Genomic DNA, 25815 nt, shown 5'->3' on the forward strand with positions numbered 1-25815 from the left:
GTCCACTATCCATATCTTAGATCCGTAGTCCACATATAAATAAGAAGAAGGCTAGTACACATCATTTTGAGAAAACTTGTAGCTTTTTAACATGCCCGACAGAGGGACGGAGGCGTATGCTTGAAGATTTCTCCAACATCATGTTAATGATTAACAATTAAAGGGACACTCATTGTACTGGAGTGAAAACATTTCTTGTACAAGGATATTTAGTGAGAGAGGATCTGAGGCTCTGGAAGACATTGTTTGTCTGACTCTGTCTTTTTTTGCAGGTAAATGGAGATCTTTCTAATGCATCCTGTTCCTAATATTACCATATTTCCAGCTGTCAGTATCCATGTCCTGCAGATACATATCTTTTTTTACATTGGGTTTCACATAAGATGTTGCTATGAAGCAATATCCCATCAAAAATAATAATAATAATGCTAGCAACAAGGTATTTCTATCTTTAGAAACCAAATATGTTTGCTTGCACCCTAACGTTTTATGCCACTGCTGTGCCAGGTTTGTTCTCTATTTTATTTGTTATCTATTCAAGACGTCTCCAAATTGGATCTGCATTTGGCCATTAATAATGTTCAACAATTTAGATTTCCCAGTAGTGCTATTAACATACTGAAGCATGCTGAAGTCAATCAGTTTGGGAAGTTTAAACTGCAAGGAGGTTCCGCAACCTGACATTAAAGTGGCACAAGGGAGATGAAAATGTGAGGACACCGAAATCAGTCTAAACATTTTGTAAAAATCAGTTCATGCTGTTTATTCGCAAGCAAATTACCACAAATTGATGCTGCTGTCTAGTCGGATTTTCAAATCAGGATGGAACAATATTGTAGGAGTAAGAGACACTGATTTACAGCTTAGAATTCCATAGTAAACAACATTGAAGCGTAATATGACTTTATAATGTACTAAAACCATGTAACAAAAGGAAATGTAAATGGACAGTTTGACAGGTCATTTTACACTACAGTGTTGCGTTGCCATTGGAGTTCTATTTCAAATCGAATCAAAAGTTTTTGTCACATGCTTCATAAACAACTGGTGTAGTAGACTAAGAGTGAAACGCTTGCTTCCCAACAATGCAGAGAAAAAAATAGAAAAATAACGAATTAATAGAAAAATAATAAGACAAGGAAAAAATACAAGTAACAAATATATCCCCCTCTTCCAAGGACAAAAATATATATTTCTTGTTTTAAGTTTTTTTTGTTACGTATACATACATACATTTTACATATTACATTTTGCATACTAAATACATGGTACTTTTATATACATAATTTCAAAGATATATATGACAAAGGTATGTATATATATATATATGTATATATATAGCCTACTGTTCAAAAGTTCACAAAGGGTCAAAGGGTCACTTAGAAATGTCCTTGTTTTTGAAAGAAAAGCAATTTGTTTTGTTCATTAAAATAACACAAAATTGATCAGAAATACAGTGTAGACATTGTTAATGTTGTAAATGACTATTGTAGCTGGAAATGGCTGATATTTAATTGAATATCTACATAGGCGTACAGAGGCCCATTATCAGCAACCATCACTCCTGTGTTCCAATGGCATGTTGCGTTAGCTAATCCTAGTTTATAATTTTAAAAGGCTAATTGATCATTAGAAAACCCTTTTGCAATTATGTTAGCACAACTGAGAACTGTTGTTCTGATTAGAACAACTTGAAGTAATCAAACTGGCCATCTTTAGTCTAGTTGAGAATCTGGATAATCAGCATTTGTGGGTTTGATTACAGGCTCAAAATGGCCAGAAACAAAGACCTTCTTCTAAAACTCGTCAGTCTATTCTTGTTCTGAGAAATGAAGGTTATTCTTTGCGAGAAATTGCCAAGAAACTAAAGATCTCGTACAACACCGTGTACCTCTCCCTTCACAGAACAGCAAAAACTGGCTCTAACCAGAATAGAAGAGGAGTGGGAGGCCCCAGTGCACAACTGAGCAAGAGGACAAGTACATTTGAGTGTCTAGTTTGAGAAACAGATTTCTCATAAGTCCTCAACTGGCAGCTTCATTAAATAGTACCCGCAAAACACCAGTCTCAATGTCAACAGTGAAGAGTTGACTCCGGGATGCTCACCTTCTAGGCAGAGTTCCTCTGTCCAGTGTCTGTGTTCTTTTGCCCATCTTAATCTTTTATTTATTTTATTTATTTTTATTGGCCAGTCTGAGATATGGCTTTTTCTTTGCAACTCTGCCTAGAAGGCCAGCATCCCGGAGTCGCCTCTTCACTGCTGACATTGAGGCTGGTGTTTTGCAGGTACTGATTAAACTTTGGATCAGTACACACAGTCATTACAAAATATACAGGCGTCCTTCCTAACTCAGTTGCCAGAGAGGAAGGAAACCGGTCAGGAATTTCACCGAGGCCAGTGGTGACTTTAAAACAGTTACCGATTTTAATGGCTATGATAGGAGAAACTGAGGATGGCTCAGCAACATTGTAGTTACTCCACAATACTAACCTAATTGACAGAGTGAAAAGAAGGAAGCCTGTACAGAATAAAACATATTCCAAAACATGCATCCAGTTTGCAACAAGGCATTAAAGTAATATTGCAAAAAATATGGCAAAGCAATTAACTTTTTAACCTGAATACAAAGTGTTATGTTGTATTGGATTTGCCTCAAATATATTACTGAGTACCACTCTCCATATTTTAAAGCACGTGGCTGCATCACATTATAGTATATCGTTAAGGACTGGGGACTTTTTCAGGATAAAGAATTGATGAAATGGAGCTAAGCCCAGGAAAAATCCTAGAGGAAAAACTGGTTCAGTCTGCTTTCGACCAGACACTGGGAGATACATTCACCTTTCAGCAGGACAATAACCTAAAACACAAGGCCAAATCTACACTGGAGTTGCTTTCTATTCAGGCTATAACACGGCAAAATGTGGACTAAGTCAAGGGGTATGAATACATTCTGAAGGCACTGTATGTGATATGTCAAAAGAGATTAGTGCATAAAGGTTAAATACAGAAATTGGTTAACTATTTAACTAACTATTTCCATTGGAGTTCTATTGCCATATATTGCCATTGGAATTCATTTTAGGTCATTTTAAGACTTAGGAACAATTGCTTCTACTATTGTAGCTGGCAACTCAAGACCGACCACATGCTGTGTTCCCGTAATGATTAAGGGTGTCAATTTAGGCTATTTTTTGTCTGTTGAATCAATGAGTGGCCATGCCAACAAACAGTACATTTTAAATATCCTGGTTCATAGAATGTTAATTGTTAATATTTCTAAATATTTCTCTCCCTGCAGCTCTCTCAAGGAAAAACACAGTACATGAATGTTATTGTATTTAATTCAACTCACTATCACTAAACCATGAAAGACATCATTAACTGATGTACCAGACCAAAGTACTCCCATGGAGCTTTGCTCAATTGTAGTTTAATGTTCTCTACTGCATAACTTACTGGGTTTTACTGTTTAATGCATAACGTATGAATTAAAGTAAATACTGTATGGTGTCTAATATAACTTATATGATTATTAGATGAACGGAAGAGTTAAGGATGATTTTGTATACTGTAAATATGGCGTCTGTCTGTTGGATGGTGATATGGAATCTCGAGCAGAATAGTTGTTATTCTATTAAATATCCCCCCACTCAGGTGGCTGACACTTTGTTAGCTCAGGGTGTACGATGGCAATGTGGCCTCACAATTAGAGGCCAAGGCAAGAGCCCAGCCCACGTAGTCAATAATGAGAATGTTGCTTGGGGTGCAAAACAGTGGCCTTCTGGTTTCTGCAAACACCGTTGAAGCACAGACATCACTCCCCTACTTTTTATCAACTCGTTATTCTGCGGTATCTATCACCTTTCAATGTCCCCCTGGAACAGATGATTTTGTTGGCTGTTTATTTAACTGTGTGTCCAAGTTCGACTTGGTCTCTGTGGCAGTAGGCGAGCTCTGTATAAGTATCTGTCTCAGCCTTGATTCCTGAATGAAGAGTTGAGGGCACAATAAGTAACACTTATTATCAAGGGACACATGGAGGTTTGCTCGAGTTCACCGCCATATTTTTGATGGAGGCCTCTGGATACAGAATTGATAGGCTCAGTAAAAACCTGCTGGATGTCCGCTCCAGTTAAAAGGATTTATGGTGTAAGAGCTCATACTGTAGTCATTAGGGACGAATGGAGAGGCAGCAACACTGGATGGCGTACAGACATGGCTGTCCTCACTGCAGCAGTCGAAACACAATCTCAAAATGACATAGTTATTTTAGAAACAAGAGGGTGTGAGCTGAGGAAAGCAGAGGGAAAAAGGGAGGGAAGACTTTTGTTTGTGAATGCAGTCATTGCCAAGCGACGTCAGAGTGTTTGGTATCATTGAGAACTGCTTACTTTTGTGGTTGTCAATGGTTCCAATTAGAGGTCAACCGATTATGACTTTTCAAAGCCGATACCGATTATTGGAAGACCCAAAAAATCCGCTACCGATTAATCGGCCTATTTAAAAAGAAAAATAACGTTTTTATTTGTAATAACGACAATTACAACAATACTGAATGAACACTTATTTTAACTTAATATTATACGTCAATAAATCAATTTAGCCTCAAGTAAATAATGAAACATTCACTTCGGTTACACCAGCCTCATCTCGGGAGTTGATAGGCTTGAAGTCATAAACAGTGCAATGCTTGACGCACAACGAAGAGCTGCTGGCAAAACGCATGCTCAGTCAGATTATATGCAACGCAGGACACGCTAGATAATATCTAGTAATATCATCAAACACGTGTAGTTAACTAGTGATTATGATTGATTGTTTTTTATAAGAGAAGTTTAATGCTAGCTAGCAACTTACCTTGGCTTACTGCATTCGCGTAACAGGCAGTCTCCTTGTGGAGTGCAACGAGAGAGAGGCAGGTCGTTATTGCGTTGGACTAGTTAACTGTAAGGTTGCAAGATTGGATCCCACGGGCTGACAAGGTGAAAATCTGTCTTGCTGCCCCTGAATGAGGCAGTTAACCCACCGTTCCTAGGCCGTCATTGAAAATATGAATGTGTTCTTAACTGACTTGCCTCATTAAATAAAGATTAAATAAAGGTGTAAAAAATATATATCTAAAAAATAATCGGCACATCGGCGCCCAAAAATACCCATTTCCGGTTGTTATGAAAACTTGAAATCGGCCCTAATTAATCGGCCATTCCGATTAATCGCTCAACCTCTAGTTCCAATACATTGCCTACACTTCTGCTGGCCCATAGACTACTTTCAGGGCGAGGAATCATCTAACATCAAGTTGTAAAATAGTGAACTACTCTTTAAAGGCTAGCTTTCCTCTTTTGACCTTGTGATGTGTCTGAATTTTTCTGTGAAGGAGGGGTTTGCTACGGTTTGCACTCGTACTGTAGTTCATCAGAAACATAATTCAACTAGGCATTGTACTACCTGGCCTATACTGGAATCATGTGATCTGAACTAAGCGATATTTGCATATTTTTGCAACATTTATTTAAATGTTTAAAGCGCAGAATACTCCCAAACTATGGGTTATTTGTTGTGTTACAAACATTCCATACACTTCACATCTCCATGTTTTACCCTGGTAACAGCCATTTAATCCTGTTGAAATAATGATTGAATGTGGTGAACACAGTTAAAGCTGACGGTTTGTGCTATCAGCGATTCACATTGACACCCACCATTGTACTGTGAAGCAAAAGCCTTGACACCGGGTTACAAGTGGCTCTGACAGCTATCATAGATTCCCTATCATTAATTGTGATAATACAGTAACATGCAGCGAGACTGTGTACACATTCAACACTGCTGACCTTTCTCTTGAATAAATGAATACCTAATGAATAATTCATCATAATTATTTGTTGTATTATTTTTCTGCCTTGTTTTTGGAGTAAAAGTAATACACATGCCACAACCACGCGTGACCTTCTCATGGAACAATGATGAATATTAATAGAGCACTATTTTCATGACAAAAGTGGTCACAGTGTGATGTGATTTAACATTATTTCCGTTATTTAGATTAACAACATATGTGATGTTCCTGTAAGTATTTCAGTCAAAATATTTTATTACTTGAGTGGTTATAGTATTTAAATTACAAGAAGAGGGATTAAACTCAGCATGGTCCAGACTGAAGGCGTCAGTAGCTCTCCAGGACCAGTGTTGGATATCTCTGCTCTGTAGATATTCAACTTACTGCCAATTTTAATTTTATTTTACCTTTATTTAACTAGGCAAGTCAGTTAAGAACAAATTCTTATTTTCAATGACGGCCTAGGAACAGTGGGTTAACTGCCTTGTTCAGGGGCAGAACGACAGATTTGTACCTTGTCAGCTTGGGGATTTGGACTTTCCTTTCGGTTACTAGCCCAACGCTCTAACCACTAGGCTTTTGTTGTCAACTGCAACAAGAAACAAACTTTTACAGCAAAGGTAGTAGTAACTGGTTTAAGGGAAGCGGGAGGATTTATACTGTTCTCTCTGTCCATCTAATCGGTCTTCTTTAACTTAATGAAATACATGTGAACATTGGTTACTAAGACAACTTAGTAACTGCATGCCAAGGAGAGGTAGTTGACTAATGAATGTAGCGGGTAGTGTTGATGGTATAACCATTTACAGATCATAAGGCAATCCATGGTAAGTTATTTATCATGTCAGTTAAATAAAAGCACAACCAATCTTTCAAAACAACCTTTAAGGCAAGCTTTCCTCTTTGTTGTAAAGCGAACAAAGGGTCACTGAACTAAAACACTCCAATAGGCTGTATTGCTGGACAGAGCAAAGGTTATTGGTCTTTTGTCATGAATATAACTTTTTTTGTTTTACTGTTGAATATTGTTACTTCGCTTTTCCTTCGGTAATACTTTTTTGAAGAACTCAGTCACTCACGTTAACCATTAGTCTTAGATTTGCATCACAAATTGTACAGTTCTCCAATAGTTTTGATATATGCCCACGGAGACTCGCTCTTCCTTGTCCCCATTTGGTATGCGCTGGAAGTCGATTTGGTATTATGAGCATTATGATATTCCTCCACTGAAGTTCATTGGATTGAAGGTTAGGCAAAGAGGTTAGGATCCAATAATCTGTCCTGAATACAAATCACATGTTTGTTACCACCAGTTCTCTTGGGGACTCAGAGAGAAATCAGTTGAGGCTTCTCTCTTTTTCAAATAAATGGTTTGACTGAATTTTCCACAAAGCATGCCTACTGGAGAATGCCAAGGATATGCAAATCGGACTTGGCGCACATTCTCATTGTGAAATTTAGCACAGGTGCTGACATTTAAATCAATGTATCATGATAATTGTGACAGAATAAATTTGCAAAATACTAAGCATACATTTTGTTTCCATAGAATGCTTGAATCATTTCTAATGAGCCTCATGTATGTCATTTGATGTTGAGTGTGCATAAAATCAATTCATAAGCCAAATATTACCACCAATCAATAGACACACTGAATGTATGAAAATAGATGCTAATGTACAGTGCCTTCAGAAAGTATTCACACACCTCAACATTTTGTTGTGTTACAGCCTGAATTTAAAATGGATTAAATCGAGATGTATTGTCGCTGGCCTACATACAATACCCCATAATGTCAAAGTGGAATTATGTTTTCTAAATGTTTACAAATTAATAAAAAAATAAATGCTGAAATGTCTTGTGTCAATAAGTATTCAACGCCTTTGTTATGGGAAGCCTAAATAAGTTCAGGAGTAAAAATGTGCTAAACAAGACACATAATAAGTTGCATGGACTCACTCTGTTTTCAATAATAGTGTTTAACATAATTTTAACATCTCTGTACCCCACATATACAATTATCTGTATGGTCCCTCAGTCGAGCAGTGAATTTCAAACACCGATTCAACCACAAAGACCAGGGAGGTTTTCCAATGCCTCGCAAAGTAGGGCACCTATTGGTAGATGGGTAAAACGAAAAGGGGTCATTGAATATCCCTTTGAGCATGGTGATGTTATTAATTACATTTTGTATGGTGTATCAATACATGCAGTCGCTACAAAGCTACAGGCGTCCTTCCTAACTTAGTTGCCGGGGAGGAAGGAAACCACTCAGGGATTTCCCCATGAGGCCAATGGGCATTAAAACAGCTAGTGTTTAATGGCTGTGATAGGAGAAAACTGACGACGGATCAACATAGTAGTTACTCCACAATACTAACCTAATTGACGGAGTGAATAGAATAATAATATCATTTCAGTAGTCCTCTATTATGATTCATTTTCTTCTCTCGCATAGCTCATTAGTACACCTTTGTGGTTGAATATATACATATCTATTGTAGGTCCTCGGATACAACAATGAATAATGTGAAACAAATAAATACCATCAAAGGATACCTTAATGTACAATAATGACACCTTGTGAAACAGCTGTGAAAACCAACATGGCAATATTTAAGATTTTTAATACATCAACTTTGATGTTTTCTTGGTACAGTTAATCATTATATTATTTTCACAGATTCTTTTGTACACTCACATGGCAATCATAGACTAAAATACTGAATTCTGGTGTGTGGAATATTGAGGATGTGGTTGCTCTGGGAGGTTCAGCCTGTCACTTGTTCTCAACAGGCAGCCAGTCTCGGAAGGGGAGCTTGAAGAGGGAGACTGCAAAGTCCAGGCACTAATGCTCTCTTTGTTCTGAGTGTTTGCAGTGCTAGTGTTTTTATTTAATCTGTGTATCTCTCATGCTATGTGCCCAGTATGATAGAGCAAGAAAACTAGACCCACTCCAATTCGCATACCGCCCCAACCTCAATCACACTCCACACTGCCCTTTCCCACCTGGACACATTCTATGTGAGAATGCTGTTCATTGACTACAGCTCAGCGTTCAACACCATAGTGCCGACAAAGCTCAACACTAAGCTAAGGACCCTGGGACTAAACACCTCCCTCTGCAACTGGATCCTGGACTTCCTGACGGGCCGCCCCCAGGTGGTAATGGTAGACAACAACACATCTGCCACGCTGATCGTCAACACCGGGGCCCCTCGGGTGCGTGCTTAGTCCCCTCCTGTATTCCGTGTTCACCCACGACTGCATTGCCAAGCACGACTACAACACCATCATTAAGTTTACTGATGACACAACAGTGGTAGGCCTGATCACTGACAACGATGAAACAGCCTATAAGGAGGAGGTCAGAGACCTTGCAGTGTGGTGCCAGGACAACAGCCTCTCCCTCAATGTGAGCAAGACAAATGAGATGATCGTGGAAAAGGAGAGCTGAACTGTCCCCCATTAACATTGACGGGGCTGTAGTGGAGCGTGTTAAGTTCCTTGGTGTCCACATCACCAACAAATTATCATGGTATGTGTGTATATTTTATTTTGATTTATTTTACCTTTATTTTACTAGGCAAGTCAGTTAAGAACAAATTGTTATTTTCAAATAAGGCCTAGGAACAGTGGGTTAACCGCTTGTTCAGGGGCAGAACGACAGATTTGAACTTGCAAACACACGTATATATATGTGTGTGTGTGTATGGATGTTATATATATATATATATATATATATATATATATATATATATATATATATATATATATATATATATATATATATATAAAAAGTATATGTATGTATGTATGTATGTATGTATGTATGTATTGGCTGACACACGTGTGTGTATGGATGTTTATGTATATATATATTTACCCCAAAAATATATGGTGGATTGGAAATTATGCAGACCAATTACATTGCTGGAAACAACAATCTATGTGTAATTTTAAAGCTGACCCACTCCCTAATATAATTTTTTTTATCTATCATGGTCCAAACACTCCAAGACAGTCAAGAAGAGGGCACAATAACACCTTTTCCCCCTCAGGAGACTGAAAACATTTGGCATGGTTCCTCAGATCCTCAAAAAAGTTCTACAGCTGCACCATCGAAAGCATCCGGACCATTTGCATCACCACCTGGTATGGTAACTGCTCAGCATCCGACCATAAAGCGCTACATAGGGTAGTGCGTACGGCTCAATACATCACTGAAGCCAAGCTTCCTGCCATCCAGGACCTATATACTAGGCGGTGTCAGAGGAAGTCTTTGACTCCAGTCACCCAAGTCATAGACAGTTCTCTCTGCTACCGCACGGTAAGCGGTACCGGAGCGCGTTTAGTACAAACCGTTCCGCAACGTAGCAAACGATCATCAAGTGAACTGAACACACCTCATCACTCGACCTCGGGTGTTTTGTCTGGGGCTACAACATAAATGTGTGCAGTTGGGGTACTCGGGGAGAGCTCAAAGTAGTCAGCTATGTTATCAAGGTCCTGGGGACAGGCTGTTGTCCCATTACAGTGCTAACATACTTGATTGAAATGCTCAAGGGCATGGTGGTTAGTTGAATCAGATGTGCTGCTATTGGTCTGGAACAAACGCCTGTACATCATGTGGGTCCCCAGCAACAGCATTGAAGAACACTGCTAACCTATATTGTAATAGAAATCCTGAGGTCTTACTTTATCAAAAACTTCATACAAAAGCCACATCTTCACACAATAGCAGCATCAGCTGCACCATCGAGAGCATCCTGACGGGTTGCATCACTGCCTGGTATGGCAACTGCTCGGCCTCTGACCGCAAGGCACTACAGAGGGTAGTGCGTATGGCCAAGTACTTCACCGGGGTCAAGCTTCCTGCCATCCAGGACCTCTATACCAGGCAGTGTCAGAGGTAGGCCCTAAAAATTGTCAAAGACTCCAGCCACCCTAGTCATAGACTGTCCTCTCTCCTACCGCACGGCAAGCGGTACCGGAGCGCCAAGTCTAGGTCCAAGAGGCTCCTAAACAGCTTCTACCCCCCCCAAGCCATAAGACTCCTGAACAACTAATCAAATGGCTACCCAGACTATTTGCATTGCCGCCCCCCACGCTGCTGCTACTCTCTGTTATTATCTATGCATAGCCACTTTAATAACTCTACCTACATGTACATAATTTCCTCAATTACCTCTCCACCGGTGCCCCTGCACATTGACACATTGACTATGTACCAGTACCCCCTGTATATAGCCCTGCTATTGCTATTTACTGTTGCTCTTTAATGATTTGTTATTCTTATCTCTTACTTTTTTGGGGTATTTTCTTAAAACTGCATTGTTGGTTAAGGGCTTGTAAGTAAGCATTTCACTGTAAGGTGTATTCGGCGCATGTGAAAAATAACATTTGATTTGGTCGGTCAGACATCACTCGACCATCACTCGATTGTGCTTCACAACAGAATGGACACAATAGAACACTGTAAAAATATGCTGGAATGCATAACACTCATCCTCTCTGTTATTTCTGTTTTCCTCACAGATGTACTGTGGATAGCAAGGTATCGCGGGTGGCTTGGCTCAACCGCACCACCATTCTCTACGCGGGGGCTGACAAGTGGTCTCTGGACCCTCGAGTGGTCCGAATGGACAACACACCCGTGACAGAGTACAGCATAAAGATCCAGAATGTGAATGTACACGACGAGGGGCCCTACGTGTGCTCCATCCTCACAAGCAACAAACCCAAATCGTCCAAAGTGCATCTCATCGTTCAAGGTACAGCACTTCTTCTTCTCTCAGATTCTGTCCATTTACATAGTTCACTTGTGGTTTGTGATTTGTCAATTTTCCTTCTAGATGCATAGGGCTGAATAGATATCACTGTCTTTGCTTGGTAGTCTGACTGACTTTAGTGTTAAGTTTACAGATGCCATATTTCAAACTCGGGGCTGTGATTGTTTTGACTTAACCAGTGGGAAGGCATGAGAGATAAAGAGCAGGAAAACTTCTTAGTCGCCTTTGCCAGGATGATCTAATTATCTGAAACTTGCCAAACGTGATTCCCTGAGATGAAATTGGGATTTAATCTAGGTTTAATTTCAGATCGTTGATAGATATTGATTTGGGGACACAGCAATTTGGAGAATACCGTGGCCCCGTTTCAGTGCAAGGGCTTACTAAATCAGCTGTCGATACCTGGACTTTTGTTATCATTTACAGTGAACTCAATTTTCTTCTCGCTCAGTTTCCAAAAACAATTAGCACCACTTCCCTTTGTCGGCTTTAGTGGTACAGATCATGTAGACACACTCATTTGACGTTTAATTAAAACTGAACAAGATTAACTACGGACGAGACAGATTTTTATCATGTAAGATCTTGCATTTAGAATGGGACTAATGCCACAACAAACGACAGTATGCATGGAATCCTAAAATAATTGACATTAGACATTCGGCAATGTCTATTTCTTGCGCAACAGAGTCCCCAAGGGTTCTTTATTGTCTTATTTGAAAATGCAACTTTTTTCTAAGAAAACAATCTGTTATTCATTAACCTATTGAATTTAGCCCTGACACTAATTACTGGGAAAATAAAATAAATAAATAATAAAATAATTGCCAGTTATTTACTTTAAAAATTTGCAGCGGCTTTATATATATAAATAAAGAAAGAGTTCAGTCTGTGAACACAGAACAAATTACTGTACTTAAATCATTATTCCAAACTGTAATTAACAGATCATTGGAAGGAATTCCGGCTACTCTGTATAATTACTCTTCATAATATGTCATTAATTTATTACATGCTGCTGCTACTCTGTACTTTATTTTACTCGTATTATTATCTATCCTGATGCCTAGTCACTTTACCTTGCCTTCATGTGCATATCTACCTGAAATACCTCATACCCCTGCACATTGATCTGGTTCTCCCTGTATATAGCTCCATTATTGTGTATTTTATTCCTTGTATTAATATATACACTACCGCTCAAAAGTTTGGGGTCACATAGAAATGTCCTTGATTTTTAAAGAAGAACAATTTTTTGGTCCATTAAAATAACATCAAATTGATCAGAAATACAGTGTAGACATTGTTAATGTTGTAAATGACTATTGTAGCTGTAAACGGCTGATATTTAATGGAATATCTACATAGGCGTACAGAGGCCCATTATCAGCAACCATCACTCCTGTGTTCTAAAGGCACGTTGTGTTAGCTAATCAAAGTGTATCATTTTAAAAGGCTAATATATGATTAGAAAACCTGTTTGCAGTTATGTTAGCACAGCTGGAAACTCTTATTCTGATTAAAGAAGAAATAAAACAGGCCTTCTTTAGACTAATTGAGTATCTGGAGAATCAGCATTTGTGGGTTTGATTACAGGCTCAAAATGGCCAGAAACAAAGACTTTCTTCTGAAACTCGCCAGTCGAGTCTTGTTCTGAGAAATGCAGGCTATTCCTTGTGAGAAATTGCCAAGAAACTGAAGATCTCGTCCAACACTGTGTACTACTCCCTTCACAGAACAGCACAAACTGTCTAACCAGAATAGAAAGAGGAGTGGGAGGCCCCAGTGCACAACTGAGCAAGAGGTCAAGCCAGTTTTATTGCTTCTTTTATCAGGACAACAGTTTTCAGCTGTGCTAACATAATTGCCAACGGGTTTTCTAATGATCAATTAGCCTTTTAAAATGACCAACTTGGATTAGCTAACACAATGTGCCATTGGAACACAGGAGTCATGATTGCTGATAGTAGGCCTCTGTATGCCTATGTAAATATTCCAAAAATCAGTCTCCATTATTTAAAAAAAAAAAACGTTTCCAGCTACAATATTCATTTTATAACATTAACAATGTCTACACTGTATTTCTGATCAATTTGATGTTATTTTAATGGACAAAAAATGAGTTTCTTTCAAAAACTGTTACAGTTTTCTAGGTGTGAAGGAGAGTCGGACCAAAATGCAGCGTGTAGATTGCGATCCATGTTTAATCAACAAAACGTAAACACGAATCACTACAAACACATAAACGTAATGAAAACTGAAACAGCCTATACTTGTGTCAACTAACACAGCGACAGGAATGAAGACACTAAGGACAATCACCCACGACAATCTCAAAGAATATGGCTGCCTAAATATGGTTCCCAATCAGAGACAATGATAAACACCTGCCTCTGATTGAGAACCACTCCAGACAGCCATAGACTTTGCTAGATAACCCCACTAGCTACAATCCCAATACATACACACCAAATCCCCAAGACAAAACACACCACAATACAAAAACCCCATGCCACACCCTGGCCTGACCCAATACATGAAGAAAAACACAAAATACTTAGACCAGGGCGTGACAAAAACAAGGAGATTTCTAAGTGACCCCAAACATTTGAACGGTAGCGTATATGTTTTTTTTACTCTGCATCGTTGAGAAAGGCTCATAAGCAAGCATTTCACGGTTAATTCTACACCTGCTGTATTTGGTGCATCTGACAAATCAAATTTGATTTGATTTATTGTGGTTTAGAAGTGGAAGCTTTTTGCACGGACTGATTTTAATTCTTCCTCATCATATTTTCGCACACGTCACTATTAGATTGTAAAGGTGTTTGGTCTAGGATAAAGAAAGAAAAACTCACACAAGAAATCAGATTGAAAAAACAATACTCTTTTAATTTTCCTAAACGTGACCCTCTAAGATACTGCACAACTCTTAAGTTGGTGTGTACAACATGGCTGAATTTGTCAGGTGCTTTTATTGTTAGATCCAAAGAGACTTCTCCTAGAGAGCAGCACTCTTGAGAATTGCTGTGTGAGAGCGAAGGTGACTCATGGGTGCCAGGCCGTTGGTTCATGGAAACCAACACAGCACGGCAGCCCTTCACTGCACCTCAGCCTTTAATATTTCATGCTGTGATAGCCATGAAATGCTTCACAAAAAAATGCTATCACATTTCTCTCCTGCAAGCTCAAAACGGCACCGCACTGCCTTCACTGCCTTCCTGCCTACTTATACAACACAAGGAAGAAATAGGAGTAGAATTGTTATCGTCTCTCTACAATTACTGTATACCTTATGCAGAGTTACAGTAAAACACATGTATTTCTGCAAATGGATGTTTTGGATTATGATCTGCTTGGATATTGCTGTAATGTCAAAACTGCATCTATTTTGGTTTAGAATGAAGCCAACTGGAAAACCATATCTTTGCGAAAACTGCATGCACTTCCAAAACATCCATCTGTAATATTGATTAGAAGTAATTCAATAGGGGACAAGTAATGAAGGAGAATGTACAGGAGCCCTAGACAGAAACCTTAAACTTGGATTTTGCCTCAAACTTTGAGCTTTTAATTTTGTAGAGAACACAAAGAAGCATTGTAATAGGGCTTTATAAGGGGACCAAGGTCATTTGATTGTAGCAGAAGCAGCATTTGACTACAATAGTCTCTCAACCATTTAAAACTGAGAGAAGTGAGAGAATCACAGTTTGTATTCACAAGACATCAATGCCACTTTCACAGAAAAGCCAGACTTTATAGGAAGCCAAGTTTTGTCAGAATTTCATAACATTCACTTCTGTTTCTTAATAAGATTTTATAGCTGTAACCTTCATCCATACTTTTCAACCTGGAATCTCTATTAGTTATTATATCTTGAAAAATTCTTAGTCATTCTAACTTGTTTCTCAAACCTGATCTCACATGGATGCACAAGGCGAGTTGTGGCATAACATGAACACGCCCCCAAGTAGGGTACAGCCATAGGGTACTCCCGTTACACCCATCCTAAGCAAACTACTGACATTTTTTTTGTCGTGTCTATAAACTTTTTCAGCAGCAGCACGTCTTTTATTAACATACTTGGCTGTCACACCAACAAATTATTGGCTTGATGCAAATTCTGCCACTCTGTGTTACCCGACCTGCTAACACTGACAGTAAAGCTAGTAAATCTGTCGCATTATACTTCCGCCACTGTTTGTTTAGCCCTTGCTGTTTCACCGGTTAGCTGACGTTAATCTCGTTCTAATTCGCTTGTCTTAGAAATGTTGCGTAACTACTTCCAGTCTTTGCCTGCCCTTGAACGGACTAGGTATTTAGAAAAGTTGATTCTTGTTTGTTTGCCTATATGTCCATTCAACTTGCCAGAGACCAGCTGGGGAGACAACCCTACCAAATGGCGCAAAGTAAACTAAGGCAATATCTATACCTATTTGGTGGAATCTCCAGGTTTGCATAAATATCCAAGTGTTGAAGAATATTATAGCTGTTATTTGGACAGATTCATCTCACTAGTCCTAATTACAAGCTGTAGAATGGAGTTGGTGGAATCATCCTTTAATTCATGGACACTTTCTCAGCTGGGCCAGGGGCGCTTTAATTAGGTCAGGTGGAAATGTCCAACAGATCTCAACTCATTAAATGGAGGAAATCTCCACCGCCCAACCTTGCTGCCTTCTCTTCCTCAACTCCGTCTAACCCACACATTCTGTGCGTCCATGGATCAACACAAACTACCAAGTAAATATACCACTTTGTGGTTAAAGGAATTCCTGCCTCAGTCTCATCCATTCCTCTGTCACCTGACCCGTGACCACCTGTTCACTTTCACTATTGTTAGTCATCCTACCTGTCCAGCTACCCACACAGATTCCAATAATCTTTCACAAGCTAACTAACAAACGTTATACAATACACATAGCTAGTTAGATACAAAAGAGTGTTAGCGACTTACCAGTGATGAAGTGCTTCAAACACACATAAATGTATCGAGTAACCGGAGCCCACAGCTTTCCATCATCATCATCATCATTGCGGAAACCATGAGGTTCATCTAACCTGGTCCCTGGGCAGTTGATGAAACTTAATTTGGTGGTGTTTTCTCCCAGTATTGTTCAGACAAAATGGTACGCAACAGCTTTTCGGCATCTTAAAAGCAAGGTTAGCTAGCTAGTTGAAGAAAGTCAGTCGGAATCGGCTCTTTGGCTGGTAATTGTGACGTATATTCCATGCAAAGCTATATCTGTTCAAAGTGTTTTTAAGCATGATGTAGTGTGTTAAGACGACATGGAAGTATGTTTAAAAACGACCAACCAACCATATCCAAAATGTTTATAGAATGATTAAAAAAAAGAATACAGCCATTGTCGGGTTATGAGTAAAGTAGGCAATTTAACATAGGAGAAACTGGAGTACCCTACAGATGTACACTGCTCAGCGGCATGGTCATGTTAAGCCTCGCCACGTGTATCTATTGTGAGTTATAACATTGATATGGCTTTTTAACATAAATCCACAGAAGGCAGAATAGAACGATTACCAAATAGCTCAACTCAGGAATATCATCAACAAAAGCCATTATACAAAGGCATTTATCCCTACTACAATAAGCATTGTACTGTATAGACATTTTATAACATTAATCATGTGACCCTTACATTGAAAGATGCTGAACCTATTTTATTGGCATTTCATACTGAGATGCACTCCATACCTGATCAACTTGTCTGTAAGTCTCTTTATAAGAAAAATGAACTCTTACTAACAAGTGAAAGTGTGCTTCTAGATGTTTCAGAAATGTGAAAATGAGTTCAGTTTTCATTCACAAATGTAGTCTAATTAATTACATGAAGAAAAACAAATGATGGAGGGCTATACATCAACATGGTCTATTTCACTTTATTATCAGCCACCCAAAGATCCCCCATTCCCACCCCAACAACTGGCTTGACCACACAATCTATTTTCATCATGAGCAAAAGCAATTGGTTTTCTACCCAAAGTCGCAAAGAAAATGTTGTGATCCATTTAATAAAAATAAAGAGACCAGCAAAATGGATATAAGGGAATAGCCAGAACTGCAGCATCTAGTAGGCAAAGCTGGGTACTTTCACACTAATTTATGGTAAAGAATGCAAGTGACTTCAATGACTGGTTTCTCTGAACAGGGGAATAAAACATCACCAGATTCACAGGCAATATATTACAAAGGTTGAAGAAGCAAAACTCCAAGCAGCAGCTTCATAGTACTTGTCAGACATAGAGAACTGATACTTTATACTGGTTGTTGGGGTGGAATTGGCGTGGGGGGTCTGTGGGTGGCTATTGATAATTTTTTGGATTCCTCATGTCTTACTCATTGTTAGGACGAATGATGGTCCAAATCAGAGGTTATGTACTATATTTATTGAAGATTATATGAATCCTATAAATTAAAATTGTAATTTTGGGTGCAATTAATTTAGCTTAATTTCTCAGAGATCAAATTATAAATTCAACAAAATAATGTTTCAGGAATGCTAATCTTATCTGTTTCTAATGACAGAAACGCTTTCAGAACAATCTGAAATGGTGGTTGACATGGCTTGCTGAAATTACATAGAATGACCCATGAGGGAGAGGTTGTTGTCCTGGTACCACACTGCCAAGTCTCTGACTTGCTCCCTATAGGCTGCCTCATCGTCGCCGTAGATCAGTCCTATCACCGTCGTGTCGTTAGCAAACTTGATGATGGTGTTTGAGTCGTGTGTGGCGGCGCAGTCATGGGTAAACAGGTAGTACAGAAGGGGACTAAGCACACACCCCTGAGGGGGTCACGCTCTGATGGTCAGCTTGGCGGATGGGTTGTTGTCTACCCTCACCACCTAGGGGCGGCCCGTCAGGAAGTCCCAGACACAGTTGCAGAGGGAAGTGTTCAGTCCCAGGGTCCTGAGCTTGGTGATGAGCTTGGTAACACTATGGTGTTAAATGCTGAGCTGTTGTCAATAAACAGCATCCAGGTGGGTGAGGGACAGTGTGAAGCGCAATAGAAATTGCGTCATCTGTGGATCTGTTAAAGCAATATACGAATTGGAATGGGAAGGGTGACTGGGATGATGGTGTTGATGTCAGCTATGATCAGACTTTCAAAGCATTCCATGGCTATAGATGTGAGTGCTATGGGGTGATTAGTCATATAGACAGGTTACTTTGGCATTCTTGGGCACAGGGACTATGGTGGTCTGCTTGAAACAAGTTGGTATTACAGACCAGGTCACAGATAGGTTGAAAATGTCATTGAAGACACTTGGTATTCCGTCTGGCCCCACGGCATTGGGAATGTTAACCTGTTTAAAGGTCTTACTCACATCGGCTATGGAGAACAAGCTCAGACAGTCGTCCGGAACAGCTGGTGCCGTCATTCATCGTCCAGTGTTGCTTGCCTCAAAGCGAGCATAGAAGGCATTTTGCTCGTCTGGTATGCTTGCATCGCTTGGCAGCTCGCGGCTTGGTTTCCCTTTGTAATCTGTGATAGTTTGCAAGCCCTGCCACATCAGTCAAGCGTCAGAGCCAGCGTAATAGGATTAGTAGCAATAAAAACTGTAGTCAGCCAACCAAGTAGGAACCCAGCTTTACGGCAGGAGAGAGAACGATTGGGAAGTCCATAAGGACAGTACTGCCTTAGTGGTCCTTCTGGCCCCCACAGGCCCTCCCGTCTACCACCACCACTGAAATTGAGTTCCATGTTAACCTGCACAGAGGGAAGGCCTCCAGTCCAGAGGGAAACGTCAATCAGCCAAGTGACCTTGTCCACTGATACCACCAGGAATAAGGCACCTGCTTCCATGGTGACTGTACGGAGAAGCTATACCTGAGCCAACTGCATTCAAGACACACTACTAAAAGGAATATGTTATCTAAAGTAAAGCTCTTTGCTGCATACCTTAAGTTTACTTCCAGTACTGGAGTTGATGGAAGTGGAAAATAGCTGGAATGTGAGGAGTGGAAAAGAGCTCAATTGATGGCCCTACAAATTTGAGTGCATTCTGATTCTCAGATTTGTTAAACTCATGGTAATAGCAGCTAGAAAATGAGGTGAGTTGTGGTTCAGAGACGGGCCAGGTGTGTTTTGCTATGTTTAACTCCCTTTTGGTACCATGGGATGTACTGCCCTCACACCAGTGCAGACAGTGACTCATAAGTAAAAGGAAATAAGGTTGGCTGACCATATGCTCAATACAGTGCCCATGGGAATCATTTAGAATGGGTCACACATCGAATCATTTAGAATGGGTCACACATCGAATCATTTAGAATGGGTCACACATCTAATGGATTACAACAGCATAGCCTCCTCTAACACACTGGAATATCTGTCATTTTTACTTTTTCAAGCGTCTACGCTAAGAGAAAGGCATATTTACACCATATCTCAAAATCTACTTGACATCACAACCCATTAGGGGTGTATGGGAACCTCGGTTTGGTCCATGCTGTGAACCCGAATGAATGCATAACAAAAATATATCAAATGAATTGACGCAGCAAACTGTCATTTTGTAAGACGCAGCCGGAACTAGTTCTGTACGATGGCGAGTGGTGGGGTTGGTAAACCAGAATTGGAGGATCCTGCATCATCATTTAATAACTCCAGTTTAGGAAATGTTGACTCCCCAGTAGATTACAACGACGATGGACAGAGAGTTGTGGATAAAACGTTAACGGTATGTCACCACGCTCAAGGGGAATAGCCTATGCAACTGCCAACACCTCAAATATGTCGACACATTTACGTTGACATCAACCCAGTATACCGGAACAACACAACATGTCTCCCCTCTGTATTCAAGCAGCCCTTAGTAGCTGACTCTGATCGGGCCAAAGAAATTACAAGAACGAAAGGCTATGTTTAGATTTTTTACAGTCTTTAGTTTATAGCTGCAAATATGGGGTTTCAGCACCTCGTGAAAGTGCTCGGCCACGTTACGAACTTCCCTCTTGCACTTATTTCAGCAAACAGGTAGTACCCGCTCTATATAATGCAAGCAAACCAAGTTTTCAATGAACTGGCCTATGCACCCTGTGTTGCTCTTACTTAACAGTGCCCATCACATTACCCCTCAGTGGGAGAGACACGACTCCTTATGAGAGTCATAAGTGTACATCTGGCACTGAAGGAGGCAGTGTCATGGTGTGTTCGTAACCAAGTGGGATATGGGGATTTACCACATACGACTGGGAAAAATCCACTTAAACGGCCCTCAAACTGGTAATTACTAGTCGGAAACTTGTCTATCAACCTGAGCACCCACTTCTCCCACATGGTGACCTCTGACATCCCCTAAGGAAATGGACTCTCTAACAGCATTTTCAGCAATTGAATGCAAAAAATAATAATATTTATAAAACGCAATCTACTAATGTTGTTTCTATAATTTGTTTACAACCATAACAGCTGTACTTTTAGTTTATGGTTGACACAGCTTGTTGGCCATAAGCAAATTGGCGTTTCTCAACAAGTTCAAATCACATGACTGCATCCAACTGATATTTACAACTTAACAACTGGTAAATTCCCACCTCCCACATGGTTACAAAGGCAGCATCAGAGTGGAAACTTGAGAGGCCCAACATAACGATCCGGTCACAACAGACAATGCCAGGAACATTGTGAATGCTGAACATTGTGAACATTGTGAATTTTCCCGCTGTATTGAAACCAAACCGTGAACCCAAATGGGTTTGGGGAACCGTTACACCCCTACAATCCATACAAATCAAATGGGACTGCCATTTAAATCTGTTGGTTTAACATGAATGATTTATGTTGTTTTGTTAAATATGAGTTATTAATAAGTGATACAGAGCAAGTGCATTTTGGAATGTTTGTCTATGAGGTTGTTGTTTGATCTCAAATAATTTTTTCATAGATACTATATTAACATGTGCTGTCTAGTTAAAACCATGTAACTGGCACCTATTACCTCTATGTTCTCTAACTTTACATTTTAGTATATGTATAACTTAGATAAGAGTATGTAGCATAAGGGTGGTAAATCTGACAGAAATTACATGTTGATTCAATTGCCTGTAAATGGGATTTGGTGAGTGCTTCGAGACAACGCTAATCCGTTAAGCCTTCCCAACCGTGGTGGCCCACGTGGCGAATGTGCATGGACCCTGATCGTGGGGTGCTTGGCATGGCACTGGCCGCTCATATTAGACATAGTGAGGAGGCCTTTCATTCTGATGGCCATTCCAGGGTGGCCTCGAAACGTATGCTTTCTCCAGAGAAAAATGTCACGCACAATATGATGTGTCAAAGGGCAGGTGTAAATCAATTAAATTATAAAGCCCTCTAAACAGACTACTGGATCCTCTATGGTTTCCTCAAATGTAATGATGTGACTGTGTTTTTAGATTAGGCCTGAGTCCTCTCTAGCATAAGGGGTGTCTAAATGAAAAAGGATTGGCCTCTCAATTCAATGCACATTGGCGTAATAAGCTTTAGGACTCATTATTGGATGGAGAGGAGCCTCTTCTCTAGTCCATCAAAAGCAAGTAATGAGGCATTCGAAATATTCAGGCAACATTAGGAGAATAGAAATTGGAGCCTGCTTCTAAGCTTTTGCTTGTGTAACACATTAAAGGTGCTCTCTTCATCAATTTCTCACCTACTGAGTTCTTCGGCTATTTGGTCTGCTTCTCACTGCTTTCCCATTAACATTTACATAGTAAGACTATATTAGAGGGGGCGTGCACCAGGAGCACATGGCAAAGCACAGATGTAAAGCTTAAAGGGCAACTGCACTTCCTGATTTGGCCTCGTTTTAGATGTGGTTCATTCAGAAATGCTAGCGGCCTTGACAGAATTTAAACGTGAGTTGCTTTCGGAATGTGGTTTGATATGACTGTCTCTTGTGTGTGTTCGCAGGTGAGAATTGTGGAGTAACTACAATGTTGTTAATCCATCCTCAGTTTTATCCTATTACAGCCTGTAACTTTAAACTCTGTAACTGGTTTAAAATCACCATTGGCATCATGGTGAAATCCCTGAGCGGTTTCCTTCCTCTCCGTCAACTGAGTTAGGAAGGGCGAATGTATCTTTGTAGTGACTGGGTGTATTGATACACCATCCAAAGTGTAAATAATAAGTTCAACATGCTCAAAGGGATATTCAATGTCTGCTTTTTTTTCACCCATCTAAACAATAGGTGCCCTTCTTTGCGAGGCATCGCTTGACTGCTGTAACACAACAAAATGTGGAAAAAGTCAAGGGGTGTGTATACTTTCTGAATGCACTGTAAAGAGGCAATCCCATGCTTCAGCCAATCTGCTAATCATTAGTAGGGTCCTGCTTGGGGTAGAATACCAACGGTTCCCAGCTGGTGAGCTGCATAAAAATCTGCTGGCGGCCTGAATGAAAACATTCTTTCAACCCGTGGGTCGGCTTGCTGTTCAGAACAATTACATTGCTTGTTGGAAACATTTTAAATTAAGATAATACACTTTTTAAAAACCCAATAGCTTTTTCACTCACAGAAGATCAAAAATAATATAACTGAAATGTAGTTGTTGCATAAGTATTCAGCCCCTTTGTTTAGGCAAGCCTAAATTAGTTCAGGAGTAAAATGTGGCTTTACAAATTACATTATATTTTGTGTGAAATAATAGGGGTTGACATTTTTTTATGACTAACCCTTCCTCTGTCCCCCACACAAATCTGTAAGGTCCCTCAGTCAAGTATTGAATTTCAAGCACAGATTCAACTACAAAGACTGGGGAGATTTTCAAAATCCTCATTAAGAAGGTCACTGATTGGCAGATGCTTTTTATTATGTATTAAACCACCCAGACACATCAAAGATACATTCGTCCTTCTGAACTGAGCTTCAGGACAGGAATACAACTGCTCAGGGATGTTACTATGAGGCCAATATACAGAAATATTCAAAATATTATTGTATGCAACAAGGCCCTAAAGTAATACTGCAAAAAAATGGAAAGGAATACACCTTTTGGCCTAAATGCAAAGCCGTATGTTTGGGGCAAATCCGACACAACTGCCTCCTTATTTTCAAGCATAGTGGTGCCTGCATCATGGTATGGGTATGCTTAACATCGGCAAATACTGAGGAGTTTTTCAGGATAGAAATTTACGGGAGGAGCTAAGCACAGGCACAATCCTATAGGAAAACCTTCAGTCTCCTTTACACCGGAAACTGGGAAAGGAATTCACCTTTCCACAGGATAATAACCTACAACACCTACAAGACCAAATCTACACTGGAGTTGCTTACCAAGAAGACAGTGAATGTTCCTGACTGGCCAAGTTACTTTTTGGACATAAACCCACTTGAAGATCTATGGCAAGACTTGAAAATCGCAGTCTAGCCATGATCCCTACATATTGACAGAGTTTCAAGAATTTTGAAAATAATAAATTAGCAAATGTTGCACAATCCAGGTCTGCAAATCTCTTAGACTGTCCAAAGACTCACAGCTATAATTGATGCCAAAGGTGTTTCTAACATGTATTGACTCAGGGAACTGCATAGTTATTCAATTACTATTTTTTGTTATTACAATTTTGTTAAATCTTTTAAAAATAAATATTTCCAATTTTTCTTCCTGGTTGACATAAATAAATTACATTCAATGTTTTATTCCAATTTGTGAACACAATAAAATGTGAAGAAATCCAAGGGGTCTTACTACTTTTGCAAGGCACGTACAGCATAGGGATGTCACACAGCTGAATATTTTCCCCAAGCAAAATCAACTCAAAGAAGTCTAGCACAGATTAAAACAGTTTTCGTGTTGACGTCGACAAATCATACATTTTTGTAAACAAATGTCAGCATTTTTTTCACAGACAAATGCCTGCACATCTACAACAGACTGGCGACGTACTGTTTACAACAGCAAAGACAGCAAATGCAATTAACTAGTCCATGCTGATGGCTTTTCCCTGAACCTCTAATAAAGTGAGAGCAGCCCAAATGACCCACTTTAACGGGGGTGATGAAGCAGCAGCCCATTCCACTGCCATAAACGCAGCCCCATTAATAACATTATTAGAGTGTAAGGGAAGTGGCAATTGCCACACAAACCCAATGTTATGTTCACTCAGCATGTTCTGCACAAACAGCTTAGCTTCCATGATCCCCCGGAGGTAGTAATAGGCAAGTAATTATAATAAACTCCACAAATACATCTATCGCCTATGCGCAGATTTAATATCAATGTTGAGGGGTCTAGTTAGTTTTCATTCTCTGGATTTCTGGTGGCATCTCTCAGGGGCAGACAGGGATTGAAGTGAAATTCACTAGCTTGCGTCTCAGAGAATTGTTTGCTTTCAAGAGGATGCTGTCGATCACTACTTCAATAGCTCCCTGCTTTTTCACATTTCCATGGCAATTTGATATAAAAAACACAATCCCAATTAAATGATTTTACGCACAACTAAATAAGAGATGTGTTTTACGAGAAAGAAATACACTTTCACATCAGGGTATAGTTAGACCATAGAAATCATATTAAATTACTAGACGGGTTGTCATAGAACCTCAATGTTCCAGAATGGGGTGAATATGGCAGCCATATAGGTCAGGGAGAAATCCAAACTAGTCTAATTGGAATGAATGTGTGCATGTCAGAGCAAAAACCAAGCCATGATGGTGGAAGGAATTGTCCTTAGAGCTCCGAGACAGGATTGTGTCGCGGTACAGGTCTGGGGAAGGGTACCAAAACATTTCTGCAGCATTGAAGGTCCCCAAGAACACAGTGGCCTCCATCACTCTTAAATGGAATAAGTTTGGAACCACCAGGACTCTTCCTAGAGCTGGCCGCCCAGCCAAACTGAGCAATTGGGGGAGAAGGGCCTTGGTCAAGGAGGTGACCCAATGGTCACTGACAGTGCTTCAGAGAACCTTCCAGAAGGACAATCATCCTTGCAGCACTCCACCAATCAGGCCTTTATGGTAGAGTGACCAGACGGAAGCCACTCCTCAGTAAAAGGCACATGACAGCTCGCTTGGAGTTTGCCAAAAGGCACCTAAAGTACTCTGCCCATGAGAAACAAGATTATCTGGTCTGATGAAACCAAGATTGAACTCTTTGGACTGAATACAATGCGTCACGTCAGGAGGACACCTGGCACCATCCCTACGGTGAAGCATGGTGGTGGCAACATCATG

General features: G+C 39.9%; 1 protein-coding gene across 2 annotated transcripts in view; it reads left to right on the plus strand.

The window, feature by feature from the left end:
• The window catches only part of LOC112228439 (opioid-binding protein/cell adhesion molecule), a 330385-nt gene that overhangs the window by 233343 nt on the left and 71227 nt on the right, over positions 1–25815 (plus strand). For both annotated transcript variants that reach the window (XM_024393765.2, XM_024393764.2), the window contains one exon: positions 11382–11617. In XM_024393765.2, coding sequence (XP_024249533.1) covers positions 11382–11617 — 236 coding nt within the window. The remainder of the gene's footprint in view (positions 1–11381; positions 11618–25815) is intronic.

The sequence above is a fragment of the Oncorhynchus tshawytscha genome, linkage group LG30 (genome assembly GCF_018296145.1).
Source record: "Oncorhynchus tshawytscha isolate Ot180627B linkage group LG30, Otsh_v2.0, whole genome shotgun sequence".
Taxonomy (NCBI): Eukaryota; Metazoa; Chordata; class Actinopteri; order Salmoniformes; family Salmonidae; genus Oncorhynchus; species Oncorhynchus tshawytscha.